We start from the raw sequence: 24,399 nt of genomic DNA, 5'->3' as shown, positions 1-24,399 counted from the left end.
AAATACTTTAAAATTTTGAAAAAAAAAACATTTAAATTTAATTATTTATATGTTGGAGCGGATCTCCACTGCAACACACCATCTTAATTAATTGTGAGAGAGAAAAAAAAAGACACCGTATCTTTTACGTGAGTTAATAAAGCAAGAACGAGGGTATATCCGAAGAAATCAATCCTGTAGGGGGCCAATAAAAAATACCAAAATTTAAAGGGCCTCGTACACAAATATATATATAAATATATAGTAAACATCTAGAAACGTTTTTTTCACCGTTCACTTCAGTAGGGAGACCAGTGAGAGGGAGATCGAAGGAGAGAGAAGGAACGATCGCGATTCAACTCCAGGTAACCCTAACCCTAACCCTAACCCTAGGTCTCTTCCTTCTTCATTTTCCTCGTCTTCTTCCTTTAGATGATTGTTTCAATATGGAACATTACAATTGCATAGAAGATTTATGAAACGGAATTCAAAGACTTCTAGGTATTCTTAGAACGATCAGCAAATCTGAAAATGAGTCTCAAAACGCGAATCTGCGTTGTGAGCGAGAGGATGGCGCCATTTTTAACCTATCACGAGACAAAACTGAGATGTTCCCAGTGACGCTGATGTTGAAATGGCGGTGGCACGGAGCCCAACGCGCCCGTCTCGGCGGTGATGGAAGTTAAACAAAGTTGTTTCGCCATTTTAAACATGAAAAGTGAGAAATGGAAAATGAAAGGACATTGGATTCTTGGATATTGCAGAACTAGGTTTCGAAATTCGAAACGCACTCTTTCCTTTGTGTTTGGATAACTGGAAAGAACATAGAAAGAACACGAAATACTGAAGATTACTTGCAAATGGATTTTTTTCAATTCGTCTTCATAACTTTCATTTGAACGATCGAGTTGTTTGTTTGTTTGCTGTTTTTTATTTTTTATTTTGATTTCTATTTTTTTATGCGCCGAATGTTGTAGTGGTATTTTGCTGATAATTGATAGCAGATGATGTCTTATGCATTTTAAATTTGAGAACAGTTAGTTGAGTTTGGCTCATTATATATATTATATGTTCATTGCACCTGCCTGAGTACACAATTTTGCATTGATGCTTTGAGGGACTTAGGTATATGCTAAGTTTGTCTCAATCTGCTTGGTTGGATCTGGTCCATGAATGGAAAACTTAGATTCTATGATATTATTTCAAAAACTGTACAAGGAAATAAAGAAAGGCATCTTTGTCAAAGAAAATAAAGAAGTGGTGTTAGAATATCTGATTTGTAATTTTTACAGTCCAAAACTAGTTTGAGAAATTTGATATGTTTATTTTTGTGCTTGTTTGACCATAGAAGGATGAAACAAGAAAGGAAATGGCTGATATTTACTTGTAAATGATTTTTTTTTTTTCTTGAGTCATTTCGAGCATTTTCCTTCCATTCCCATCTTTCTTTCTAAAATCCAAACTTAAATGCTAACCACATTGTATTCATTTTGTTTTCTTTCTCTGTTTTGTTTTGTTTTTTTTTTGGGTGTTTTGCTTCCTTGGAATGTATTAGCTGAAACTTGCATATAATTGATATCAATGCCTTGCTTATTTGAAAATTAGATAAATAGAAGTTAGTGTTTAAAATAGAAAATAGTAGTAACTTCTATATAAAATAAAAGAATTCTCAGAATCTTACATTGAAATGTAATGATTTTTAAAAACTGATTAAAAAAATCAAGGTATATAAAAATTTGTATTATCTCAAATTTAAAAATTTTTAAAAGTAATTTTAAGGATATAAGGTAAAGGTAGGTCTATATTTTTTGTACAAGAGTTTTTACTTTTTATATAGAAGTTTTTGTTTATAAAAACAAAAAATAGGAAGTGCATCCAAATGAAGCCTAAGCTTCTTAAATTTACTATATTTCAAGTATTGCAGTTGGACTACTTGATTGAAATATTGAGTGTACCATAAGATATAATTCAGCATGAGAAGTTAGGGTCATATATCACCAGACACGCCTAGAAATTTTAGTGAAAGAAGTCACTGAATATGAGATGGCCTTTTTTTTTTTTCCAACTTTCCAGAGAATTGCATGGATGGAGCTGATAATGCAGTCACTGCATGGATTTTCAAAATTCTGCAAGGAAGCTACATTTGTTTTCCATTTAGAGGAGTTGTCTCTATGTTCTAGATACCATTTATCATTTTGTTCTTGCTCATATGCATGTTTGAATATAAACTTGACCCCTACCTTATCCCCCCATAAAAAAAGGAAAAAATTAAAAATAAACAGAAAACTCGTGAGCTTTTGTGCTAGGTCTGAAATTAGCTTTTTAGTAACTGATAGATTTGTATTCCCTTTTGTTGTATTCAGGAGTATCTACTCCCAGATTCAGGAGAAGTTGAACCAGCACGTGATTTTCTTTATTGAGCTCCAGAGGCGATGGAGAATGAAGAGGGGCTTCAAGCAGATGGTGAATCAGATCCTAAAGCACCCATTCCAGTATCTGAAGTTGATGCTTGGGAAAACATCAGGGATGATGATATCATGCAACAACAGTCTGCGATTCGGGCCGAGGAAGCTGAGAAAGTTCCCTTCATCGGTGACAAGGCAAGGCCATCCCATGACACATTGAAGTTCTAGCATTTGATTAAACTTGCTTTTGACAATTTTTGTTTCTGTCTTTTCAGATTTGGTTAGGCTAGATATTTCTCATTACATAATTTCGGTTATGGTTGTTGTTTCCTGACTTTCAGTGGTTTCCTTGTGGCACTTGATTTTTGTTTTTTTATCAGAAACAATAATTTTATTGCATTGAAATAATAAGTACAGAAAGGATGAGAAAATCCTTCTGACTAGTACAAAGTCTTCTATATAAATCAGATAAAAAAAAAAAGGAAAATGGATGTTTACTGGTCCAAAAAGGCAAAATCTATCTGTACAGGTCAAAATGCTTAGGACGACGCTCACTGCAAATCTCAATGGTAAAATACTCTCTTGTAAAAAGAAACAAGTGTCTTGCTGGGTAATTGGTTTTCTTAGTTGTCAAAATGATTTTTCCTAATGCAATCTGCCATGTGCTGCTACCTTCTCATTTATTGCTTCCCAAATTTCAAAGAACCATATAATTGCACTGACTACCAATTAAACCACACGTGTACCTCTAATCGGTTAAATGGGAATTCTGTCATATTCACAAAGAAATTTAACTATAAGTTAAATTTCTTACCGAGGAAATGAATACCACGGTCTCATCTATATCATTAATGAAGTTTGATCCTGAAATATTATTCTTCATAGCCTGAATTAGTGTACTGCAACTGTGCCTTCTTTATTTTGGGAGGTGGAATCATATTTAGCATCACTAAGCTTGTAACTTTCATAGGTCAATGGAGCCCTATTGCAATAGTGCCCCTACTAAACACAAAATTCCATGCATCGGCCTGTACTTCATATTCTGGGTCAAATTGGTCAAGAACAAGATCAATTTTTGTGTTGCAGCTTGTTTTTTCTTTTTCTTTTCCTTTTTAAAGCTCTGCAATGGCTTCATATTTGGGTTTTATGTCTGGTTTATTCCTCTCTCTAGTGAACTGCACTAAAGCTTAGTTAGGGGCATGGATGTATATTCTACATTTTGCATGTGTGCTTTATCTTCTTGAGCATGATTTCAATATCCAATAAACCTGCATTCTTAATTGAAAATGATGCCTGTGAATTCTTTTAGTTTTGAATTTATGTAAGAATAAATCCTTTATGGTAATGGAACTGCAGGAACCTCTTTCCGTATTAGCAGCTGAATACGAGTCAGGCAGCTCTATCTTGCTGAAGAAAATAAAGGTTTTTTATTGTGTGTTTTGCAGTTCTTCTCGCTTTTTCTTCTTTAAACACAATTGACCCTTCATCCAGGTGCTTGGTGAAAAATATGGCTCTATCAGGCGAACTAGGGGAGATGGGAACTGCTTTTTTCGAGGCTTTATGTTTTCATACCTTGTATGTATAGATATATGTTCTTCTCACAAATTCATCTCTCTTTATAGTTTGTATTTCATCATTTGAGGTTCTTGTTGGAAGGAAGTTAATACGATGTTGTAATTTTAGCTACTTAAAAAATTGTGAGTTGCCAAAATAGGAGCATATTCTGGAGTCACAAGATCAAGCAGAAGTTCATCGCGTCACAACTAACGTTGAAAAATGCAGAGAGACACTTCAAGCTCTAGGTTATGCAGACTTTACTTTTGAGGACTTTTTTGCGGTAAGTCCATCATATATATGTTCTTTATATTTCTTTTGTGGTTGCTATGTTTTGTTTATTTATTTATTTATTTTTGATAGACAATATATATATATATATATATATATATATATTGGCGCTTAAGCAAAGGGTGTAACAAAGTGTATATGATGTATGCATTTGGCGTCAAAATAGGCAAGCTATAAAAAGTAAGAATAATAAAAAACAAGCTCCCTTTCCTTACTTTTTTTGTTTTGGTTAGAAACAAAAGATATATATTAAATGAGAAAAGAAACATGAGAAGGATGAGGAATCCACCCCATGATGTAAAAGTCTGATCAAAAGAACTAAGCAAATATCCATTAACTGAAGAAGGCTATACAAAAAGTACAAAAGGCTGCTTGATCAAAAGAATTAAGTAAACCTCCACTAACCAAGGAAGGCTACACAAAAGGAACAAAAGGCCTATACAAGTAAAACATTCCCGTCGAATTGTGTCATGGAATGTAAGGGGGGCAAATGACAGAGAGAAGAGGAAATTGATTAAAGATGTGATTAAAACCCAAAAAGCAGATTTAGTGTGTCTCCAGGAAACAAAATTGCAGGAGATTACGAGTGCAATTGTGAGGAGTTTAGGGGTAGGAAGATGTCTGGAATGGGGGGCTTTGAATTCAAGGGGTGCGGCGGCTGGGGGGTGGTGTTCTAGGACAATAGGGTGCTGCAGTTGGAGGAAATGGAGGTGGCAATTATTCAGTTTCTTGCCGGTTCAAGAATGTTGAGGATGGTTTTTGCTGGGCGTTTTCAGGAGTTTATGGGCCCTTTGTGAAGGTGGAGAAAGAGGAGTTTCTGAGCGAATTGGGGGCCATCAAAGGGCTGTGGAACGAACCGTGGTGTGTTGCTGGCGACTTCAACATGATAAGATTCCCTTCTGAGCGGAGCCGTGGAGGTCGCCTGTCACCATCAATGCGGAGATTCACAGAAGTGATAGAGGAGTTAGAGTTAAGGGATTTGCCCCTTCAGGGGGGGATGTTCACGTGGAGTGGAGGTTTTAATAATCTCTTAAAATCGAGAATTGACCGGTTTCTTATCTCTGAAGATTGGGAAGCTCATTCCGGGAGTGTATTCAAGGTGTTTTGGCTAGACCAGTATCAGATCATTCTCCAATTATTCTTGATGGAGGGGGGATGAGGAGAGGGCCCACACCTTTCAGATTCGAGAACATGTGGCCGAAGGAGGAAGGCTTCAAAGAGGTGCTGAGGAAATGGTGGGAGGGGATCCAGGTTAGTGGGACAACCAGTTACATTTTGAGCGAGAAATTAAAGGCTTTAAAGTTGACTCTGAAAAAATGGAACACAGAGGTTTTCGGACAGATTAAGGTTAAGAAGCAAGAGGCTTGGAATTCATTAGATTTCTGGGACAAGGAAGAGAGGGTTTGCGAATTGTCCTTGGAAGAGGAAGAAGCTAGGAAGGAGGCAAGAGAGATGTATAAGAAGTGGGTCCTTTTAGAAGAAACGTCATGGAGGCAGAAGTCCAGGGAACTTTGGCTGAAAGAGGGGGATAGAAATACAAGGTTTTTTCATCAGATGGCTAATGCTCATAGAAGAAGGAATCAGATGAATAGAGTCAAAGTGAATGGGAGATGGTACAATGAGGAAAGGGAGATCAAAGAGGTGGTTTGCAGGGTGTACCAGAGGCTGCTGGCAGACCTGGGGGGGTGGAAGCCCAGGATAGATGCTTTGATGTTTGAAAGGTTGGAAGAGGGGGATGTGGAGGGGCTGGAGAAGCCTTTCACGGAGGAGGAGGTTTTTAGGGCTTTGTCAGGCTGTTGTGGCGAGAAAGCGCCAGGCCCTGACGGTTTTTCAATGGCTTTTTGGCAATTTTCGTGAGATTTTGTTAAAGAAGAGGTCATGAACTTCTTTAGGCAATTCCATGAGACCGGGAGCTTTGTAAGAAGTTTGAATGCAACTTTCCTAGTGTTGATTCCTAAGAAAGGGGGGGCAGAGGACTTGAAGGATTTTAGGCCAATTAGCTTGGTGGGAGGGTTGTATAAGTGGCTAGCTAAGGTGTTGGCTTATAAAATGAAGGGTGTCTTAGCCAAGGTCATCTCAACGTCCCAAAACGCTTTCGTGGAGGGACGGCAGATTATGGACGCAGTGCTGGTCGCTAATGAGGCAATTGACTCCATTGTGAAAAGCAATAGAGGGGCGATTCTCTGTAAATTAGACATTGAGAAAGCCTATGATCACGTGGATTGAGATTTTCTTTTAGTAGTGATGGAGAAGATGGGGTTTGGGGAAAGATGGTGCAGGTGGATAAAGTGGTGTCTATCCTCTGTTAGGTACTCAGTTATGGTGAATGGAAGCCCTACAGGTTTTTTCCAAAGCTCAAGGGGGTTAAGGCAAGGAGACCCCCTGTCGCAGTACCTTTTTGTAGTGGTGATGGAGGCTTTCAGTGTTTTGATAAAGAAGGCAGTGGCTGGGGGGTTTTTGGCGCCTTGTTTGATTCGGGGAAGAAGAGGCGAAGGGGTCCAGATATCACATTTGTTGTTTGCTGATGATACGCTGATATTTTGTGAAGCAAAGGAGGATCAGTTATTGTATATGGGCTGGTTGTTAATGTGGTTTGAGGCAATTTCAGGGTTAAGAGTAAATCTGGAGAAAAGTGAGCTGATTCCGGTTGGTAGAGTCGAAAATGTGGATGAGTTGGCTGATGAGTTTGGTTACAGGGTGGGAAAACTGCCTTCCACTTATTTAGGAATGCCGTTAGGTGCCCCGTTTAAAAGCGTTGCAGCGTGGGATGGAATAGAAGAAAGATTCAGAAAGAAATTGGCTATGTGGAAACATCAGTACATTTCAAAAGGGGGGAGGATTACTCTAGTGCGTAGTACATTGTCAAATTTACTAATTTATTTTATGTCGATTTTCCAGATGCCTAGAGTGGTTAGAATCAGATTGGAGAAGATTCAAAGGGACTTTTTGTGGGGTGGCGGGGCTCTTGTGCAAAAACCACATTTAGTAAATTGGTCAATTGTATGTTTAGACAAAAGAAGCGGAGGGTTGGGGGTTAAGAGTCTTGGGGCCTTCAATAGGGCTCTCCTTGGCAAATGGGTGTGGCGTTTTGCAAATGAAAGAAAGACTCTTTGGAACCAAGTGATCAGAGGGAAATACGGGGAGGAAAGAGGAGGGTGGAGATCTTGTGAGTCTAGGGAGGCCTACGGGTTTGGGTTGTGGAAGGCAATAAGTAAAATGGGACATCAAGTGAACCCTTTTGTTGGCTTTGTGGTGGGTGATGGTGAGAAAGTGAAGTTTTGGAAAGATAAATGGTGTGAAACCATCCTTTTGAGTGAGGTTTTTCCTTCTTTATTTGCTTTAGCTTTGAACAAAGAGGCTTGGGTAAATGAAGTGTGGACAGCTGAGGGGGAATGGGGGGGAAGTTGGAACCCTTGTTTCAGTAGACCTTTCAACGACTGGGAGTTGGAAGAAGTGGAAAGGCTATTTTGTTGCTTGGAGGGGAAGAAGGTTAGGGGGGATGAGGAGGATAAGGTGAAGTGGATGGCATCAAAGAATGGGGATTTTTCGGTGAAATCTTTGTATAGGACCATGCAGCCGGGGTCTCTTGCTTTTTTCCCTTCAAAAATTATATGGAACTCTTGTGTGCAGCCCAAATTGAGCTTTTTTGCGTGGGAGGCTTTTTGGGGGAGAGTCCTAACCTTGGATCGCTTGCAAAAGAGAGGTTAGGTTATGGCAAATAGATGTTTTCTTGGCCATAAGAGTGAGGAGACAATTGACCACCTTCTTATCCATTGTGAAAAAACGAGGGAAGTATGGATGGTGTTCCTTTCCTTTTTTGGTGTTTCGTGGGTTTTCCCCCGTTCGGTCAAGGAAACCCTTTTAGGGTGGAGGGGGTCCTTTGTGGAAAAAAAAAGGAAGGTGGAGTGGCAATTGGGACCGTTATGCTTGTTTTGGGTTATTTGGAAGGCTAGAAATTCAATTGCATTTGAGGATTGTGGGCTGTCCATTCAAAGGATGAAAGCATCTTTTGTGTATTTTTTGTGGTCGGAATCCAAATTGTGGATAAAAGATGGTCCTTCGACCTTAATAGATTTTATAGACTGGGTGTGTATGCGTTAAAGGAGATGTTTTTTTGTTTTGCCTTGTCCTTTGATGTTTGGGCTCTTTTGTAAGGGGGTAAGTCCCTTTATACTGTAATTTGGTGGGTCGCTTCTTTAGCGCCTCTTTGCAATACAATCTTATACTTATTGATCAAAAAACAAGTAAAACATTCTTGACCCTGTAGACCCAACTCTAGGGTGTACATAATGGAAGCCAACTAAGTTGGATTATACTCAAAGGATAGGGTTTAAAAATGTTTGTGCAGTTAACAAAAAAAAAAAAACATAAAAATGAATCTGATCCCACATCATCTTCGGCGTCTTCCAAATGTCCTCAAAAATCCTAACATTCCTTTCTCTCCACACAATCCACAACAGAGAAATACACACGATCTTCCAAAGAGTTTTGCCTCTAAAAGAATTTTCAAAACACTTGAAAGAAATCACCATCATATTGCAAATATTACTTGGCTGAACCCACTCCATCCTAGCCTATGAAAAAATTCTATGCCACGATCTCAAAGTAATCGGACAATGCAAGAAGAGATGATCAACAATCTCTCTGCTCCTCCTACAAAGGATGCACCAATCAGGGCTAAGGGCTTTGAAATGCTTTTTCACCTGCAACATGTCATTGGTATTTACCTTCTTATGTGCCACTAACCAAACAAAGACACCTCAGAGGGGACTTTTGATTTCTTCAAAAAATTAGCTGGGTAGAAAGGAACAAAATTTGAGACAATGGATAAGGCTAAAAAAAATGATTTAACTGAGAAAGAGGACGGTACCCAAATGGTCAGTGAATGATCATTTATGTACACTTTGATTCATTTCAAAAATGTATTCATTAAAGAAAATCTAATAGTTTGTTATGATTGTTCCAAGTCTTAAAAAAACCTTCTATTTCTTTTCTTCCACAACATCTAAAATAGACAAAAAGGAGTAACCTAACAAACTTTTTTCCGTTTCTTTCCCATGAAGATCTATGCCAAATCATCATGATTTTGCTTAATATTAGAATGCATCATCCAAGCCACGCTACAAAGAAAAAAACTAGTTATCATAGGAAACTTGCTTTAAGGCAATGAAGAAGCAAATTATTAGTCGATTCTTCCTCATCTTTGCACATATAACATCTAGTTGGCATCATCCATCCCTTGCTTTTAAGTTGATTGATCATTAAAATCCTTTTCCATATTGCTTCCCATACAAAGAATCCCACCTTCATATGTATGTAGGAATTCCAAACTATGTTTGTGGGAAAAGAATCTCTTCTTCCTCTGGCTAGGGAGTTGTAGAAGGATTTAACATGGAACTTGCTACACTGTGACTCCTTCCACCCCATTCTATCATTCTCATCTCTAGTGATTGAACTTGTTTGTTTTTTTCTATAGAAAGGCCATCATTCTTTCAAGCTCCCAATTGTGAAATTGTTGTGAGAAGCAAGGATTCCACCAACCTCCCTTCCTAACTTGCTGTCAAACCTTTGCTACCCATGAGCCTTTAGTGGTGACTATAGAGAATAATGTCGGGAAGAGCTCTTCTAAAGATAAGTCTCGACACAATCTATCTTTCCAAGATTTGAGCATTCTTCTATTGCCAACTATGTAATGAGATATGCTTTTAAAGGACTCCCACCTATTTCTAATTGCTTTCCGTACGCCTACCCTACAACCTTTCTTCACACCCCTTGAGCGCCATCTCCCTTTCCCAAACTTTTGTGCTACAACACATTTCCATAAGGACTCTTTCTCAATTTCAAATCTTCATTTCTACTTATCAAGGAGAGCCTTGTTTAGAAATAAAGAGATTTCTAATGCCAAGGCCCCCATACTCTTTTAGTAGGCTATGGACCATTTTTATTTATTTATTTATGAGAAACAACATTATAATATATTAAGGTCAGTAAGAATAATAAGTAGAATAGAAGGACGGGGAATCCTCCAAAAAAAAAAAAAAACTACAGAAAAAGTAAGTAAGAACCTCTAAAGTACTAAGTAAATCTATACAACTATAAGGTGCCACAACCTATATGGGAATAAGTCCTAGCCATCCCACACCTTTAGACCTACACACTAACAACCAGTCAAGTTGTATCATATTAAGGGGGATACCCTTAAAAATTGTAGTACAAGAGGCCTAAAAGGAGGCTAAGAAATGAATAATATCTCAAAGACCCTTTGAAGTTCTTGCCTTGTCATAAAAAATCTTAACATTTCTTTTCCACCACATAACCCACATCAAAGCAAGACAAACAAACAAATTGCCACTACACCTTGTCGCTAATGGTACTTTCCAACCCTTTATATGAGATGGTCATCATGTCACATGTACTCCTGGGAGGAACCCAGTCCAAATGAGTAAATTTGAATAGTTTATGTCATAGCCCCAAAGTTAAAGGATAGTGTAATAAAAAATGATCTACCATTTCACCACTCTCCATACACAATAAACAAACATTAGAATTGAGGGCTTTGTAGGGTATTCTCATTTGTAGCCTGTCATTGGTGTTTACCTTTTTATGTGTCACTAACCAAGTAGAGGACTTGACCTAAAACGGGGTTTGTGATTTCCAAACAAAATCAGTGAGGAAAAATGGAATTGAATTAATATGGTTAGATAAGACTAAAAAGAATGACTTTATTGTAAATGAACCTGAAGAAGATAAGGAATAATCTCTTGCATTAGGAAGAAATGGGGATAAGTGCAAACAAGAAAGAGGGGACATGAGTCTTTTAAGATCTCCTATTTCAAAATCCGAAAGATTGCAATGAAAGTTTAAATTCCAAGAGAAATGATTAGTGGACCCAAGAACTGATGAAATGATATTGTTTTTAGCCGTGGCAATTGTGAATATACCTAGGAATTGAGAACACAAAGGTTTGTCCTCCACTACAAGTCTTCCCATTAACGAATTCTCGTCCCATCTCCCGCAACCAACCAAGTGTATCTGGAAAAATCCTGAAAGACTTGTGCAATGGCTTTCCAGGGGCAATGATGCGACTGCCTGACAATAGTGTTGGCATTCCACCCATTAATATGTGTCCCATATATGCTTGGAATAACCTGATGCCAAAGAGAGAAACTTTCCTTAGGAAACCTCCAAGTCATTTCCCTAATAAAGCATGATTTCTTACAAAAATCTTCCCAAACCCTAGTCCCCTTTCCCCTTTAGGCATACACGCTAAGTCCCAATTAATGAGATGGTATCTCTTATGCTCCCAACCCTTGACCAAAGAAAATACCTTTACAATTTCTCAATTTTTAGTGTCATAGAAGAAAGGGTCTTGAACATGGAAATGAAATTGCTAGGAATATGGGACAAACACGAGTGAATAAGAGTTATCCTTCCACCTAAAAGCAAATAAGCTTTTTTCCACTCATCTAGTCTTCACAAAATTCTTTCAATCACCAAATCCTAGAGAACACTTGCCTTTGGGTTCCCCCCTAGTGGAAGTCCCAAATAGGGAATAGGCCAATCTAACACTTTGCAATCAAGCGCCAATGCCATCTCATTGAGTTGATCCTGATCAATGTTGATGCCAAACAAATTACTATTTTCTAGATTGACTTAAAGACTAAAAATAGGCCCAAATACTAACAAAATTATCTTTAAGAGTTTGTAATTTTTTTGGACAAACTCTAGAAAAAAAAGGTGTCATCTGCAAATTGCAGATGGGAGATTGTAGTCTTACTCCTTTCTATAGTGAAGCCTTCCAATAGCCTATTCTCCTTAGCCCTCAAGATCAATATACTTGACACATCAACTACAATGACAAAGACGAAATGAGATAGTGGATTTCCTTTGTCTTGAGCCTCTAGAAGTTTTGACCCAACCTTTGGCATTACCATTTACTAGAATTGCAAAAGAGATAGAGGCTAAACAACCTCTCATCCAAGTCCTCCATCTAAAACTGAACCCCCTCCTTTCAAGTACATGGTTTAGAAAACTAATCCACATGGTCATAAGCCTTTTCGAAATCAATTTTGAAAACTGCTCCTTCTCCAGATCATCTTTTTTCATCCACTACCTCATTGGCTATTAACAGTGCGTCTAGTATTTGTCTTCCATTAACAAAAACTCCTGGTGTGATATGGATAGTTTCATTAAGAACACCTTGTAACTGCCTTGATAGGACATTGGCTATAACCTTATACAAACAAGTGACCAAATTGATCAGTCTAAAATAGGACATCCTTTTGTTCTAACTCTTTTTGGGCTTTAGAGCAATGAAGGTGGCATTTGTACTCCAATTAACTACCCCACTTCTATGAAATTCTGAAGACACCCTTGCTAAATCCTCCTTAATCACATCCCAATACTCTTGGAACACAACCATGGTAAAGCCATCAGGCTCGGGAGCTTTGTCCTTATCTAATTGAACAATGGCTTGAAAAATCTCTTTTTTAGTAAAGGGGCGTTCCAACCAAGCAACACTCTTTGTTCAAATGGGTGATTAATCTAAGCTTTCTAACCTCAGACTTTCCAGGGGGGTTTGCATATAGTTTCCCAAAAAAGCAAGATCTTTGTTGAAATAGTGTCATTGTTATCTAAAATTACTTTCATCCTCCAAGACCTTGACATACTTCTTATTGCACCTGCCACTAGCCACCCTATGAAAAAATTTGAATTACAATCCTCTTCTTTCACCCACATCATCCTAGATTTTTGCCTCCAGTGCACCTCTTTCCTTAACAGTAACTCCTTTGACTCCTCTTTTCAGAAGGCCCTTTGCTCTAAAAGCTTGGGGGAAAGATTCCCTTCTTGCTTGATAGCATCAATGCTAGCAATATCATTAAGATGCTCATCTTCCTCTCATTTAACTCTCCAAAATACTCCTTATTCCATTCTTTCAGTTTGGATTTAACAAATTGTAACTTCCTCATGAACTTATGCCTTTCCCAACCATTGCTCTGAAAATCTCTCTAACAATTATTAAAACCATCTTTGAAATCTGGATGGAGTAACCACATGTTCTCAAATCTAAATAGAGTTGGTCCCCACTTGAATAGATTTGTGTCTAAGGCAATTGGGCAGTGATTTGACATCAATCTAGGAAGAGCTTCTTGAAGGCTTTGAGAGAAATTTTGCTCCCACTCATTTGAGTATAGAAATCTCTCCAATCTCTTACACACTGCGGCATTTTGCATATTTGACCAGGTTGGTCCCCACTTGGTTTTGGTTGCCTTGATATTTTATTTTATTTTGTTTTATTTTTTGTCATTTCATATATAAAAAGTCACTAATATTTCTTGTATGCATTCTCCATCAGTGAACAAATCTTGATACCTTGGCTCTAATAAATGAATAAATGGGAGGCTCTGGTGGTTCTATTTTGCAATTCTGTAGTCTTTGATATTTTTCTTGTTGCTTCTCCGTAGTCTCTTAGATAAGTCTTGGGTCCCCTGACTACAAGGATAAGGATTTGACCTTTGTCAAATAGACAGAAGTAATTCTTTTGGATGCTACTTGCTGCCTCCAGCTCTCTGATATAGTGGTTGGATGCTACTTTCCAATCAATGAACTTGGTATTGGAGCCTATGAGTTGGGATGGGTGCTGGTCCTTTATGGATTCCATTGTTTAAGCATTTAGAAAGGCCTCTGGTGCAAATCCTGATTGACACTCTTGTGTTCTCACATTCTGTCCACCTTGACTCTGTATAATATTTTCAATTTGTTCTGTTTGATCTTTGCATGTGGAATTATGAAAGAGTAAAACATGATGATAGTATTGCATGTAATCTTAGCGTGATGATTGAATTTTTTTTTCATTTCTTCTGATGATAATCTTTATCACCTCTCATCTTCATGATCTGCAGAAGCATTTCTGTTGAATCTCGCATCAGAAAAGAAAATAAGGAAAGAAAATGATATTATTTGGGGAATTTTCAAAACTTGAACTTTCACTTAGGTGAGCTCAAGGAATTGGGAGTTGTGTGGGATATTGATATCTGATAGTAGCTGTGACGGGATAGGATGGATTCTTCTTATTCGATTAGGTAGATTACTATTTGTGCTTGTAGTCCTGGCAATAGTGATGTAGGAAGCCTTATCTTGATGCTTGTCCTTTAGGTAATCTGGTATGGATAAGCACTAGGTGATTTAGTCCCTATGGAATTATTGTGATGACAGATTTTGGTATATTTTAGCATTTTCCCTCATGCTATGTTTGGTTCTTGGATAATTTGAGGAAAAATGCAAGAGAAAGAAAATAGAAAAGAAAAGTAGGAAAAAAAATGTAGATTTAAAGTCAACAAAAATTATTTTTATATGTTGCCTTAAACTCATTTTACTTTTTTTAACTATTTTATATAAATATGAAATAATTTAAAAATGCATAAGTTTCTAATCAATTTTAATTTTATTTGACCTTCTTTCATATTTTTCATTGTTAAAATTTGTGAAAACACGGAGAGAATGGTAAGGACTTTGAAGGTCTCTGAGGAGAGGAAGACCTTCTAGGTTAGGTTCGAGGGTGAGGTCGGAGGAGAATGGTGTCGCTAACAAAGCATAGTAAAGGCTCTGTTTTTGTCTTAGGCTTTGAGAAGGAAGAGGTTAGTTGGTTGATAGAACATTTGATGAAGGCCATTGAGATGAAGATTTTTATGGGTTTCAACAGAAAATTTAGAGGAAAGACCAGAGTCCATCTATTGGAGGTTTGCTTTAATGTTCATGGCAAGTTTATAAGATTATCAAAGTTCGCCTCCAACAGGAAGTCAACTTTTCTGGTAATACCTGAGGGAGAGAATGGCAGGGGATGGGAACATTTAAAGTCTGCGTTGTATTCAATGTTGGTGGTCCCTTCCTCGAGTTTTGATGAAAAGGGAAGGCAGAGCAAGGAAGAAAGGATTTTTCACAAACATGCGGGTCCCTTGCAACGCTCCTTTGCGAATGTAGTCAGAGAAGAAGGACCGAGGAGAGGCGGCCTTGTTCCAGTCGGGAGGTGGGCGAGGGCTGTGGTGTGCAAATGTCATGATGGTTCTGTTAATTGGGCTGAGATCGGCCGGGCTATGGCAAGAAGGCTAGGGCATAAAGGCGTGGTGACAATCGTCTCATTCGCCGGTGGAAAATGATTGTTTTTTGTAGAAACCTTAGAGGAAGCTTTCTCACTACACGATTCAAGGTTCATTAGGATTAAGGGTGGAATTACAGTCTTGTTGAGAAGATGGTCGCCAAAGGAAAATTCAGGGAAGGTTGGATAGATTTACGGGGCTTACCATTTCATTTATGGTCTGAGGTTCACTTGAAGAAAATTATGGAGCAGTGGGGGACGGTGACAGAGATTGATTGGCGAACGTTGAAATTGTTTGATCTAAGCAAAGCTAGGGTGAGAGTTGTAATGAAAGAACGATCGGTTCTCCGTGCTTTGACTGAGGTTTTAGATGGGGGTTGAGAATTCACAGTTTCAGTCGCAGTGGCTGGGAAGGAAAAACTGTAGGCAGGTTAGAGAGATGAGTGAGTCAGCTCGGCAAATGGCTGAGGTTCACACGGGGACAGATGGCAGAAAGAGGGTTGAGGAAGCTAGATCAATGGTTGGAAAGGGGTCTTCTGTTGGGGCAGTTGGCAGAACAAAGGAGTGGAGAGTTGGTCAAAAGGCTGAGAATGCTCCTGGGAGGACACGTGGAATGAACAGGACAACAGTGGGAAACAGCTGGCCCCAACCTCCACTGTCTTTCAGTTCGAATTCAAAAAGTCAAAGTGCAGGGTCTGCTGGGCCAAGGCAGGCTGGAGGAGAACAGGCTGGAGGGGGTCAAAGCCCAGTCAACTTTTGAGGATGGGATTTGGGCCTCCAAACATATGACAAGGGCCCATTCTTCTAGTAAGCCCAGTCCATAGTCTGAAATTGACATGGGCTGGAAGAGGGAAGTCCTTAGGAAAGGCCCGATTCAGTTGTTGGGCCAAGAGCTGGGAGGCAATCAAGACAGGTATACGAAGGGCCCTTTACACAAAGCTGTTCTTTCTGCAAAGGGGAAGGCAAAGGCAGACTACGAGGATTCTGAAACTCAACAGAGGGGCTCCGTGTTGAAGTGCAGTTCAAAGAAGCTGTGGAATGCTCTGCTTCCTTCAAGCTCTACATGCCGACAAGGGGGTCAAAGCCGAAGTGAGCCACTCATGACTAAGAGATCGTTGTTAGTTAGCGATGCTCTTCCAATGGAAGACGTTTCCGAAGCGGGAACACAATTGGTTCAAGGGTGTTCCGAGGAAGGAACTACGTTGACGAAGGAAAACGCGAAGCAAAGGAATCTTCTTATGGCTCCTTTTTTGTCAAAAGGGAAGGAGAAAATGCGCAATATTGCTAAAGGAGAAGACGGAGCAGGTTTTAAAGGTTTTTAGTTTGTTCTCATAGTGGATCTTCAGTCATGGTTCATCCTTCTTATCCCGCAACCAGAGAAAAAGGGCTTAACTCTGTGGGGTACTGTGGAATGACGGTAGTGGAAAATTTCGAGATATCTTCTCATCATTTTCCTTAGCCATCTTTGCCTTTTCTTTCTCCTTTCTCTGGCTTGGCTCCTCCATATCCGAGTCCTTCTGTTCCCGATATTTCCATTTCAGCCTTTCAGTCCTAGTTTCCTACGAAAAATCAAGTGTTATCTAAATTTTTTTTAAAAAAAAATGACATTGGAGCTTATCGTCTTGGGTCTGTTGGCAATCCTAACCGTGATGATGCGGTGTCCCAGATGGCTAGTTTGAATCTTTTGTCTGAGAGCTTTAATTATGTTAAGACCAAACCCAGCTCGCCTCCTAGGGCCCCTATTTTGGGTACAGTTAGCCAGGGAGACGCAGAGTTCTCCCAGATGGGTGGGTTCCAAATAGAAGGTCTTTCCCCCAACAAAATGGCTAAAGATTGTGAGGTCTTAAACTCCTTGGATATTAAGGTGTATTCAAGGCGGAAGAACAGAATTGCCAGAGATATTTGAGTTCTGTTGGTGTTGTTTTGGAGGTATAGGGTCAGTGAGGTGTTTTTATGAAGATAATAAGCTGGAATATCAGGGGTTTGGGATCTAGGAAAAAGCGAAGGGTGGTTAAGGATTTTTTGCAACTCCAGAATCCGGATGTAGTGATGTTTCAGGAAACAAAAAGAGAGGTGTGCGACAGAAGGTTTGTAGGTAGTGTCTGGTCGGTTAGGAATAAGGAGTGGGCTGCCCTCCCGACGTGCGGGGCTTCAAGAGGGATTTTGAACATTTGGGACTCAAAGAAAATGAGCAGTGAGGAGGTGGTAATTGGATCTTTTTCTGTCTCAGTCAAGTTCTTGTTGGATGGATGTGGACCATTGTGGGTGTCCGCAGTTTATGGTCCAAACAGCCCCTTAATTAGGAAGGATTTGTGGATGGAGCTGTTAGACCTTTTTGGCCTTACTTTTCCTTCATGGTGTGTGGGAGGTGACTTCAATGTTATAAGGAGAAGATAAAAAAAACTGGGTGGCTCTAGATTCACTTCTAGCATGAGGGATTTTTTTTTAGAACCCACTTATAGCATGAGGGATTTCGATGGTTTTATAAGAGAATGTCAATTACGAAATGCCTCTTTTACTTGGTCAAATATGCAAGAGTCATCGGTGGGTAAGAGATTGGATTGGTTTCTCTATTCAAATGGGTGGGAGCTTTCCTTCCCTCAAAGCCTTCAAGAAGTTCTTCCTAGATGGACATCGGATCACTGGCCGATTGTCTTGGATACCAATCCTTTCAAGTGGGGCCCAACACCTTTTAGGTTTGAGAATATGTGGTTGCAACATCCTAGTTTCAAAGAGTGCTTTAGTAGTTGGTGGAGAGAATTTGAAGGAAATGGTTGGGAAGGTCACAAGTTCATGAGGAAGTTACAATTTGTTAAGGCAAAATTGAAAGATTGGAATAAGAATACTTTTGGAATGCTTAAGGAAAGGAAAAAACCATCTTGGATGATATAGCTAACATTGATGCCATTGAATAAGAAGAGGTTCTCTCTTCTGATCTTTCTGCTCAAAGAGTTGTAAGGAAAGGGGAGCTAGAGGAAATAATTTTGAGGGAAGAAATTCATTGGAGACAAAAAGCTAAGGTAAAATGGGTCAAGGATAGGGATTGCAATTCAAAGTTGTTTCACAAAGTGGCTAACGGGAGACGAAACAAGAATTTCATCAAATTCTTGGAGAATGAAAAAGGTTTGGTCTTGGACAATTCCGAGAGCATCACAGAGGAGATATTACTTTATTTCAAAAAGCTCTACTCGAATCCTCCCGGTGAGTCTTGGAGAGTAGAAGGTATTGATTGGTCCCCTATATCAGAAGAGAGTGCTTCTAGGCTGGATTCCCCTTTCTCCAAAGGAGATCTTTAATGCCATTTTTCAGTTAGATAGGGATAAGGAGTCGAGGCCTGATGGTTTCACCATTGCAGTGTTTTAGGATTGTTGGGATGTGATCAAGGATGACTTAGTGAGGGTGTTTGCAGAGTTTCACAATAGCGAGATTATTAATCAAAACACCAATGCCTCCTTCATAGTTCTTTTGCCCAAAAAGAGTCAGTCAAAGAAGATTTCTGATTTTGGACCTATTAGCTTGATCACTTGTCTCTATAAGGTAATAGCAAAGTCTTGTCAGGGCGATTAAGAGGAGTACTACACAAGACCATCCACTCTACTCAAGGTGCTTTTGTTCAAGGGAGACAAATTCTGGATGCAGTTCTTATAGCCAATGAGATTGTGGATGAGAAAACGCGATCAGGGGAGGAAGGAGTTGTATTCAAGATAGACTTTGAAAAGGCTTATGACCATGTGAAATGGGATTTTTTGGATCATGTGTTGGAGAAGAAGGGATTTAGTTCTAAATGGAGGAGTTGGATGAGAGGTTGTCTGTTGTCGGTCTCTTATGCTATTCTAGTGAATGGTAATGCTAAAGGGTGGGTCAAGGCATCTAGAGGTTTAAGGCAAGGTGACCCTTTATCCCCTTTCCTGTTCACTATTGTTGCAGATGTGTTGAGTAGAATGTTGTTGAAAGCTGAGGAAAGAAGTTTTGCTGGAGGGCTTCAGATAGGTAGAAATAGATGTAGGGTGTCCCATCTGCAATTCGCAGACGATACCATCCTCTTTGCTAACTCTTGTGCGGAAGAACTGCAAACTCTTAAGAGCTTATTGTTAGTGTTTGGTCAAGTTTCTGGGCTTAAGGTCAATCTTGACAAGAGTAATCTTTTTGGCATCAACCTTGATCAGAATCATCTCTCTAGGTTAGCCTTGTTGCTTGACTGCAAGGCTTCAGATTGACCTATACTTTATCTGGGTCTTCCTTTGGGAGGGAATCCAACTGCTTGTGGATTCTGGGATCCAGTGATTGAGAGAATCTCTAAGAGATTAGACGGGTGGCAAAAGGCTTACTTATCTTTCGGTGGTAGGATAACTCTTGTACACTCATGCCTTTCCCACATCCTTAGCTACTTTCTTTCTCTGTTTAAGATTCCCGTTTCAATGGCTGCAAAAGTTGAGAGGATGCAAAAGGATTTTCTTTGGTCAGGGGTTGGGGAAGGTAAAAGAGATCATCTTGTTAGTTGGGATGCAGTGTGTAAGCTGAGGGCAAAAGGGGGTTTGGGGATTGGGAAGATTCCTTTAAGGAATCGTGCTCTTTTAGGGAAATGGTTGTGGAGGTTTCCTAGGGAGAGTACAACTCTGTGGCATTAGGTCATTCTTAGCATCTACGGGACACACTCAAATGGTTGGGATGCCAATACTTTAGTCAGATGGTCACATCGTTGTCCTTGGAAGGCCATTGCACAAGTCTTCCAGGATTTTTCCAAGTATACTCGGTTTGTCGTAGGAGATGGGGAAATAATTAGCTTTTGGGAAGATTTGTGGTGGGGGGACTAGATCTTCAAAGACCAATATCCAAGACTATTTAGAGTAGTAATGGATAAAAATATTCCTATATCTTCAATTCTCGGTTCGGCTCGCCCTTTCTCATGGAACTTTAATTTTCGTCGTAATCTATTCGATTCTGAGATAGAAGATCTAGAACGCCTCATGCGCTCTCTTGATTGTATGCATTTATCCACTTCCGCTTCAGATGCGAGATCTTGGTCCTTATTGTCTTCAGGATTGTTTACAATCAAGTTTTTCTTTACAGCCTTGTCCCAAATGCCTGATTCATCACAATTTTTCCCCACTAAGTTTGTATGGAAATTGCAAGTCCCTTTCAAAGTTAAGGCCCTTTGTCTAGCTTGTGGCACACAATAAGGTAAATACCAATGACTTGTTACAATTGAGGAGACCCCACAAAGCTCTTAGCCCTAACATTTGTAAGTTGTGTATGGAGCAAGGAGAATCAGTAGATCATCTCTTCCCACATTGTTCTGTGTCATTGGGGTTGTGGCACAAACTACTTCAGCTAGCTAAGATGGATTGGGTTCCTCCGAGAAGCATTTTAGGCATGATGTTCATCAATTATAAAGGTTTTGGCAAATCCAAGGGAGGGTTAGTTTTGTGGCAAAATGCGTGCATAGCTTTCATATGGGTTGTGTGGCGGGAAAGAAATGCTAGGATATTTGAGGACAAAGCTAGGAATTTTGAGAATCTTTGGGACTCCATCCATTTCCTTGCTTCTCTTTGGGCTTTTTATTCCGCGGTTTTTAAGGGCATTCCCCTTAACGTATTACAACTAGATTGGCTAGCAGTGTGTAGTTCCAATGGGACAGTATAGTCAAGGGTGCTTGTGCATAGATGACATAGTATAGTGTCTTGTTATCTTTTTGTGTTGTTTAGTTTTACCTTTGGCGGGAGGATTCCTCATCCTCCTATTGTACTTCTTTTTCTATCAATATATTCACGCGTGGTTTCCTATCAAAAATAAAATAAAATATTTTTCATTGTTAAACCAAACACAAGAAAATTATTTTCCCTAACATTTTTTTATTTCCTTAGTATTTTCTTGGAACCAAACATAGCATTAGAGATGCATTTATTTGATTAAAGAGATTGTGGATTCCTAGGTCAGCTAACTCTAGGACAGGTTGGAAAACTCTAGATTGACATTTCAATGTGGGATACTTTTCCTGATTGGAATTTTAAATTGCTTTTTTTTTTAACTGTTTGACATTAATCTTTCCTGGGGAGAGTCATACTCATTTCCCCATTTGAACAATGCTTTCATTTTCTATTCAAGAAGTGTAAAGGGAAAAGAAGTGTGTGTTGCTAATGTTGGACTCAGGAATGACTTTTGACTAGCAAACTTTGATTAAACTGTATTTTCTTTTTCTTTTTCAAAGATTATATTTTTCGATAGTATTTAATTCCTTTTACACCAACTCTCTTTGACTAAATCCATGTGATAATTTTCAGTTATTCCTTGAGCAGCTGGAAAGTGTTGTCCAAGGAAAGGAGACTTCCATAAGGTAAAAACCATTAAAATTGTTTTTTCACCTTGGCACTTTTATTAAGAGCCTTGCTCTGAGATGGTGCATTTGATGCCAGAGTTTTTAGTTATCTCTGTCTTCATTTAAGCAAATCAAAAGACTCTTGAACAAGTGTGATTAATACTAGATTGCTCATTTCAGTCATGATGAGCTTGTAATAAGGAGTCGAGATCAGTCCATATCCGACTATAGTGAGTGACTTTGAACTCATGTAGTTTTCTTGACCATTTTTGTATAACCTGACACAGTTCTTGTTTAGTTGTAATGTTCTTCAGATTTGTAACCTCTGGTGAAATAAAAAGACGCTCAGAGTTTTTTGAACCCTTCATATTGGGAATGACAAATGCTACAGCTACAGTGGAGCAGGTTTATTCTCTGTCTAAATCTTGTATGGTTATCGCCATCAATATTTTCCATCTTTCCATGGTAGATCACTATAGTATTGGCATACAGGTCGTGTCATGCCTTTGTTATGATAACTAAAATCTGTAGTTTTTGAGGCTGGAAATAATAAGAATGGGTGCTGGTTTTCCCTGGCCTTAATTACTATGGAATTATTTGCATCTGACCCATGGTTTCCATGTGGGCTTTGTTCATTTGGAAGTCATTATTCTTCTCTTGATTCCAAGGCACATGACTGGTTGCAGTTCAGTTTTGTTTACTTCTCTTGACATACATACATGCATATTATATATATATATATTCTTCAGTTTCATCCACAACCTCTTTTGGGTGTCACTTTCTTATATGTTGCCTTTTATTTCACCATAGTTTTGCAAGTCATCAGTGGAACCAATGGGCGAAGAGAGCGACCATGTGCACATTACTGCATTGTCTGATGCACTGGGTGTGCCAATCCGTGTTGTGTACCTGGACCGGAGCACTTATGATATTGATCATGTCATCGTAAATCATCATGATTTCATTCCCTCTGCTGGTGATCTTCCCAGTGCAGGTGGTGGGAGCTCTGAAACCACCAAGCCCATTGTAACTTTGCTATACCGACCAGGCCATTATGATATTCTATACCTTAAGTGAAGTTCACCTGTTCTGGTAAAGCTGCTTTCATGGGCATTCTTTTTTGTTTTTCGGGTTATGGAGTTTTTTGCTTGACTATGCATGTATTACAGGAACTGAAAATGTCCTGGTTCGTGAATTTGTATTGGCAGGACATCAAGTTCTGTGAGGTGAAGACTCGAGCTCTTTCATGCCCTTCATGCTGTAACTTGTGGTCCCGAGTGTTGATATGCTTCTGAGCTGTGTGAGTGAGGACAGATGATGACCTGGTAAAGTTTTTTTGCTTTAAATGGAGGATGACATAACAATTAGCGTGTCTTTACATGGTCTTCATTCATCTGGATGAACTTTTATTGCTAAAAATGAAAACTGTAGATTCTGCAATCAAATTCAAGGTCTAAACTTCCAATCTGAACCTTTTCTTCTATGGTTAACATTTCTCTTTGTCCTACCAAAGTTCTTAAAATGGTACCAGCTTAAGATTTTAGTTTTGCTGACACTGAATCCTAACACCCCAAACCTAGTGCCTTCTCACCAACTCTCTGCATCTGTGCCTATACTGGAGGTTTATTTTGGACTAGGGTCCTTGGCCTAGTTCAGAACAAAAAATGCAGATCGGCATGTCATTTTTGCAGGAATATGTTGAACCATGAAATCTCATAGACTTGTAGTACTGTTGCATATCTGCTTTGATCGGGCTGTTGAAACCAATCCATCTACAGTTAAAACTAAAAGTTACTTAACATAGAATTTGCGGAACCAGTGTGAAATGGTTGCCAGCCCTTTTGGTGTCCAAATAGAAAAAAAGTCGGCAGATTTAATGGTTGAATTAAATTCCTAATGCCGTATTTTCTGTGCACTCTTTTAAGGTTCCATACTTCCATTTACTTGACGAAGGGCATGATATGATATGTTTAACTGAATGTTTATATGCATTGTGATAACATTCTTGATTCAATGACGAGACTTCACCACAAAATGGTTGAATAAAACTCAAATAGACAAGGTCTGGTGTCCTGTTGTTGGGAACACAAGAGGTACAATCAGGACTCCATCCTGAAAGTGAAACGAAACGTCTGCTAGAAGACGCGAGGAAAACTAAGAGAAAATTAATGATATGTTTAAGAATTACTTTTTGAAACAGTTTTATTTTTAAAATAATGGTCATATAATTTAAAAAAAAAAAAAGTTTTTTAGGACAAATTTTAGTTATTTTGGAGTGTTTTTATTGTAGATATACATTCAAAAAAAGTGTAAACGGTTTAAAATATATATATATATATATATATATATGATATTTTTACAAATGTTCAGTCAAGAATACAAATTGGATTAAAAATAATTGAGAATTGTTTTTAAAAGTTTTTCACAAAATTTGTTATTTGAAACTTATTTGTAAAAACCATATCAGGAAGGTTCTGAAAGGCCTATTTAGAAATTCAAATACATATATATATATATATATATATATACACACGTATATGTTTTTAATAAGTGAAAACTACTTTTTTCCATTCGAAGGTGCATAGAAAAGATTTAAAATTTATTTTCAAAATAACCCATTTTCATAACAAGTTTAAAACAAATTTTTATAAAATTGTTTTAAATAAATATAACATTTGTAACATGTTTTTAAAATTATAAAACTATTTTCCAATTTAAAGAGTGAACATACCATTTCTAATGACTATTTTGAAGTCAAT

General features: G+C 38.6%; 1 protein-coding gene across 2 annotated transcripts; it reads left to right on the top strand.

Annotated features, from left to right (window-relative positions):
* The first annotated feature begins 259 nt into the window (after positions 1-259).
* On the top strand, positions 260-23,130 carry LOC117915822 (OVARIAN TUMOR DOMAIN-containing deubiquitinating enzyme 1). 2 transcript variants are annotated; one of them, XM_034831528.1, is made up of 10 exons: positions 260-344; positions 2,343-2,579; positions 3,741-3,806; positions 3,876-3,959; positions 4,099-4,221; positions 21,606-21,658; positions 21,821-21,870; positions 21,939-22,045; positions 22,451-22,732; positions 22,849-23,130. In XM_034831528.1, exons 2-9 carry the CDS (start codon positions 2,412-2,414, stop codon positions 22,715-22,717), a joined length of 918 nt encoding a protein of 305 aa, XP_034687419.1. In that variant the 5' UTR covers positions 260-344; positions 2,343-2,411; the 3' UTR covers positions 22,718-22,732; positions 22,849-23,130. The 2 variants fall into 2 exon arrangements, with proteins under 2 accessions (XP_034687419.1, XP_034687425.1); XM_034831534.1 differs by having other exon boundaries at positions 22,810-23,130.
* Positions 23,131-24,399: the final 1,269 nt, after the last annotated feature.

This window comes from Vitis riparia, chromosome 1 (genome assembly GCF_004353265.1).
Source record: "Vitis riparia cultivar Riparia Gloire de Montpellier isolate 1030 chromosome 1, EGFV_Vit.rip_1.0, whole genome shotgun sequence".
NCBI classification, from domain to species: Eukaryota; Viridiplantae; Streptophyta; class Magnoliopsida; order Vitales; family Vitaceae; genus Vitis; species Vitis riparia.
This window is presented reverse-complemented; position numbering and strand designations above follow the sequence as displayed.